This window comes from Anarrhichthys ocellatus, unplaced genomic scaffold, assembly GCF_004355925.1.
Source record: "Anarrhichthys ocellatus isolate YVR2014 unplaced genomic scaffold, GSC_Weel_1.0 scaffold29, whole genome shotgun sequence".
In the NCBI taxonomy this organism is placed as follows: domain Eukaryota; kingdom Metazoa; phylum Chordata; class Actinopteri; order Perciformes; family Anarhichadidae; genus Anarrhichthys; species Anarrhichthys ocellatus.
The window spans coordinates 4,852,237-4,857,914 of record NW_022280059.1 but is presented as its reverse complement, the minus strand read 5'-3'; the positions used below and the strand labels follow the sequence as shown (position 1 = coordinate 4,857,914).

At 48.3% G+C, this 5,678-nt stretch overlaps 1 protein-coding gene across 1 annotated transcript in view; it reads right to left on the bottom strand.

The window, feature by feature from the left end:
- Positions 1-2,208: 2,208 nt before the first annotated feature.
- LOC116392216 (protocadherin Fat 4) overlaps positions 2,209-5,678 on the bottom strand; it is a 14,290-nt gene continuing 10,820 nt past the window's right edge. Inside the window, exons 15-16 of the mRNA XM_031863433.1 lie at positions 2,553-3,094; positions 2,209-2,296 (exon numbers count right to left, since the gene is read on the bottom strand). Coding sequence (XP_031719293.1) covers positions 2,209-2,296; positions 2,553-3,094 — 630 coding nt within the window. The remainder of the gene's footprint in view (positions 2,297-2,552; positions 3,095-5,678) is intronic.

Here is a 5,678-nt window from a genome sequence, read left to right as displayed (position 1 = left end):
AAAAATAAAAAAGAACATGATGGAAACCATATTGAAATAGTAAGTGAGGTCAACACAAGTAGTTCGTATTACGGCAGCATAGTCACAGAAAGTGTACTGCAGCTTTGAGGAGCAGTGAGGGAGAGGAAGCAAGGCTGCAAGCAGTACAGCCACAAAAGCACAAGCAACAACCCACAGAATACATATAATGACAAAAGTACGCACATTTGTTAAATAACTGTGGTACTGAAAGGGATAGCTAACAGCAATCAATCGATCAAATGCCATAGCCGATAAAGCTAACATCTCCATCGTCCCTCCCACGTGTACAGCAAACATTTGAACTAAGCAAGGCACATACGAAATAGTATTAACCCTAGCAACTAAAACCCCAATCATTGTTGGACCGGTACTGGAGGCGTACAGTATATCAACAACAGCAAGGTTGCAAATCAGAAGATACATTGGTTTGTGTAATCTTTTGTCAACAAGAATGAAGAAGATGTTTAATATATTGGCTAGAATGGCTAGAACATAAGTAATCAAAATAACCACACCAACCAACATAGGTCTGTTGGTTGATTCAAAACCACCAATAATAAATTCTGTTACTTTGATTGAAGCATTCTGCAAAGGCATATTCAACAAAATATCAAGATAAAATAATACAAAAAAGAAGTTGAGGAAAAGACATTATAGATTATAACCAACTGTAACCACCTGTCTGATTTTACAAAAATAACTGACATCAATCAAACAGCTTTCACTATAGCCAACAATGGAGATTACCAGACAGGCTTTATGGCTGACGGGAACAGAAACTTTTCATTGGGCAGACCCATCGTCCAATCACATTGAACATTGTCTCCAGCTAATTTGAGCTTGTATGTGGTAGCTTAAACCATTTAGCAAAATTCTGCACAGAAATCCAATTTTTGCTGCAGGTCAGTTAAGAGACTTATGTAACAACTGCATTTTCATGTGATTAGATCGAGAGCACTTCTGTACTGGAAAGTGGTCAGAAATCCGCTCATTGTAAATATACCATGGGAAGCCCTAAAGAATACCCTGCTTTATGGTCTATTTCACTCTAAATGTGACCATAATTTACAAAAGGATATCATGATTTGTTGAAGAAGACTTGAAACTAGCTATTAAGACCATAAACTCATGGTCACAATATTTACTAAGGTAATAAATCAAGTGAGAAGTAGGGTCATTTTATCATAGACTTCCAGACAATCAGACTTCTTTTTGCAATCAGCAGAGTCATCTCCTGTTGGTCAGTAGAGACTGCAAGCCTAAAGGCTTAAAATGAATAATTAAATAAGTAAATGTAAACTAATATACAAAGCTCCTGGTTAGCTCTAGTCGTATATTTACAAACGTTTTATATCCAGCCATGTTCTCCTGAAGGAGAATGTCTTTGTTTGTTTGTTTCTTACATGAATGAATGGCTGAGAGGTTTGTATTTAACAGTATATTGTTTGCATCTTGCAATAAATATTAATATGTTTTTGATCACTTTGTGTTGTGTCTATTTGCCTTTTTATGTTTTGAGGCACTTCTGGCCTTTCAATGTAATTTATAAATGCTTTGTAAGGCATAAATAGTCCTCACTTTAGATGAGCTCACATAAAACACTTTACTAACAAGTAGTAACTACCTTAATAAATCATCAATTAATCATGAATTGCAGTATTAATACGTGTTTATAAAGCATATATTAACATAGTCCCTAACCATTAGTGCATATCTAAATCATTATATATATAAATGCACGGAGGGCACGGGGGATTCCTGGACCGACGGACACCGGAGGCAGGTGCTCGAGGCAGAAGATGCAACGGGGTTGAAGCGGGTGAAAGACGGTGCGTCGGTCCGGGAATCCCCCGTGCCCTCCTTTGTGTTTACGGACTACTCACCGCCGCTCTGCCCTCCGTGGTGTTAACGGACTACACACCGCTGCTCTGCCCTCCGTGGTGTTAACGGACTACACACGCCATCAAGCTGCCAGCCCTCCGGTGTCGAGCCACGGGACTCACACCGTCAATCTGCCTACTCTCTGGTGTCGAGCCACGGGACATCACGCCATCAAGCTACCAGCCCTCCGGTGTCGAGCCACGGGACTCACACCGTCGATCTGCCTACTCTCTGGTGTCGAGCCACGGGACATCACGCTGTCAGTTTCTCGGATTAGCTGTTTCGTGCAGGAACTAGCCCGGACAGTCAAGTCTCCACCAGTTCCAGCACCCGCACTATTCCCTCCTGTCCTCGCTCCGCCGGTCTGGGAATCCCCCGTGCCGGCTCCAGATACCTATGACGGAACACTGGGGAAGTGCCAGGGCTTCCTGTTGTGATGCCAACGGGTATTTGACCGTCAGCCTCAGACTTTTGACTCGGACGGGTCCAAGGTCTCCTACGTGGTTGCATTACTGCGGGGAAGGGCTTTGGACTGGGCCGCGAGAACATTAAGTTTTGATCGGCCAAATGCTGTGCTTTTTGTGGACTTTGTGGAGGATCTGAGGAGGGTTTTTGACCCTCCGGTGGACTCAAATTATGTGTCTAAGCACCTTCTCAGCCGGAGACGGGGCCAAGCAAGTGTAGGGGAACACTCGGTGGTCGACACCGTATCTAGCTGCTGCCTCGGAGCCGCAGCGAACTCTAGTTCCTGTTCCTGCCGCCTCTGCGCCACAGCCAGCTCCTGTTCCTGCCGCCTCTGTGCCGCAGCCAGCTCCTGTTCCTGCCGCCTCTGCGCTGCAGCCAGCTCCAGTCCCAGCCGCCTCTGCCCCGCAGCCAGCTCCAGTCCCGGCCGCCGCCACCTCTGCCCCGCAGCCAGCTCCAGTCCCGGCCGCCGCCGCCTCTGCCCCGCAGCCATCTCCAGTCCCGGCCGCCACCGCCTCTGCCCCGCAGCCAGCTCCAGTGCCGGCCGCCGCCGTCTCCGAACCGCAGCGACCTCCAGTCCCGGCCGGCGCCGCCTCGGAGCCGCATGGACCTCCAATTGCCACCTCGGAGCCGCATCGACCTCCAGTTGCCGCCTTGGAGCCGCAGCGACCTCCAGTGCCTGCCGCCGCTCCCGTCTCGGAGCCGCAGCAACCTCCAGTGCCTGCCGCCGCTGCCGTCACGGAGCAGCAGCGACCTCCAGTTCCTGCCGCCGCTGGACCAGCATCCTATTCCCCGGAGCCCCGACTCAGAGAGTCAGAGTCCAGCCCGCCCGGCCGTCCGCCGGAGCACCCGTGTCCGGAGCCCTTCTGCCCGCTCCGGCCGTCCGCCGGAGCACCCGTGTCCGAAGCAAGTCCGGCCGTCCACCGGAGCACCCGTGTCCAAAGCAAGTCCGGCCGTCCGCCGGAGCACCCTTGTCCGAAGCAAGTTTGGCCATCCGCCGGAGCACCTGTGCCCGAAGCTCTTCTGCAGCCCCGTGGCTGGTCAGATCCAGTCACCCATCCTCCGGACCCCCTCCGCCCACCCTGGTTGGCTTTGTATCTGCTGGGACGTCCCTCCTCCGGACCCCCTCCGCCCACCCTTGTTTGTTGTTCTGGACGGTGTAGCTACGTCTGGAATCCGTTCCTTGAGGGGCGGGGGATACTGTCAGGATCCCTGTCAGACCAGACACCTCCCATGGCCACACAGCTGCAGCCACTCTAGCCGATTACCTCCTGCAGGCTGACACACCAGACTCAGGTCCCACTAACGCTTTCCCTGGCACAATATAAACTCTGGTCCTGCAGTCTGGGGTTGTCAGGTCGTACCGTCTTTCACCCGCTTCAACCCCTTCAACCCCATTGCATCTTCGGCCTCGAGCGCCTGCCTCCGGTGTCCGTCAGTCCGGGAATCCCCCGTGCCCTCCTTTGTGTTTACGGACTACTCACTGCCACTCTGCCCTCCGTGGTGTTAACGGACTACACACCGCTGCTCTGCCCTCCATTGTGTTAACGGACTACACACCGCCGCTCTGCCCTCCGTTGTGTTAACGGACTACTCACGCCGTCAAGCTGCCAGCCCTCCGGTGTCGAGCCACGGGACTCACACCGTCGATCTGCCTACTCTCTGGTGTCGAGCTACGGGACATCACGCCGTCAAGCTGCCAGCCCTCCGGTGTCGAGCCACGGGACTCACACCGTCGATCTGCCTACTCTCTGGTGTCGGACCACGGGCTCCACACCTTCCTGTCATCTTTATTCAGGCTAAATAAAACCTGTTTATACCAACTTCTGTCTCCTGTGGTCTTGCTATTGGGTCCTAACCGTGAACTCCTGTGACACGCTGCTCACTAATCGCTCCAATAACAGCTGCTTCCTCCGTAATAATGCAAACTTTAACTGGACAACAGCTGCTAGTAAAGACAACAAGGTCAGTAATACCTGACCTTAAATAAAAATGTTTTAATATTTTGTCATCTAAAATGTGCGTCACATCCTATTACACCTGTCAAGCGCCTTTCCCTGCAGGTGGCTAATCATGATTTTCAGACCCCCGCCCTCAGTAAATTATCAATGGATAAATCCAAAAAAAGAAAAGTCACGGAGGAAAATAGAGTTTAATTCTGTGTGGACGTATTAATTTGCTTTCACTGCCAACGATGCTGGCTTACCTGAATGCTTGATATGTGCAAACAATGTAATGTTGAATGTCACTTCCAGAACAAGTATCACGCTGGAGATGAGTGAAAAAGAGCGATTTCTCAACTGCTGCAGCAAACTCTCCTCTTCATAAGAGTTTGATATTGTTAGAACAGGTAAAATAGCAATAAAATGTCAAGAATTGTCTCTATTCTTGTTCTATATTTTCATAAATACAACAAACTATAGTTTTTGTATATATAATATAACTATATACTACTTTATAAACTGTGACATCAAATAGCTTTTGCGGCTCCAGATGAATTTTATTTAGTGGAAAATAGGGCAAAATGGCTCTTAGGATATTAAAGGTTGCCGACCCCTGTCTTAAGACATAAAACTCGCCAACAAGCTTCAGATGTCATGCTTATCCTTTGGCCCCTGTCATTGGCAGCCCACTGCTCCTTTATATACAGGGATGGGTCAAATGCAGAGACAAATTTCCCCCTTAACGGGATCAATATAGTACAATAAATAAATAAATATGCTGTAAAGCAATGCACTCACAAAAAACACGTGCTGTGTGCTGAGAGAGCACCATTAAACACTGGGGATATTAACACTCCCTCCTCAGTGTTTATTTAGGTACACAGTGGGGGTTTGTTCAAGTGCAATTGTTTACTCCTGTGGGACTTATACTGCTTTGGCATTATTAAATAAACAGTTCTTTCAAACAACCATCATGGGATGAGTGTTGCTTGCTATGCATAACATGTACAGTATTTCCCCACTGAACAATTTCATGTTTGTTGTTGGTGAAAATATTAACACCTATTGAGAAAAAACAAACTCATGAGACAAAGTTACTGTTACCATTAATGTTTATCTAGCTGTAGACTGTACTCCTCAATGTACAGAGACCCAACTGTAACGGATTGTGTATGGACCCAATTGCAGCACACAGGATTCCAGGAGCCTTTGGCTTTTATTGTAAACTTAACAGGTACAGAGCGATACATCAAAAGTCTCTGGCAGAGCAGCAGGCAGAATGACTCCAAATCAGGAACAAAAGGCTGGTGAGTTTACGTCTCCGTGCGTCCACTGGTTACCCCGTGTTTAATGTCACATTGCAATGAATTG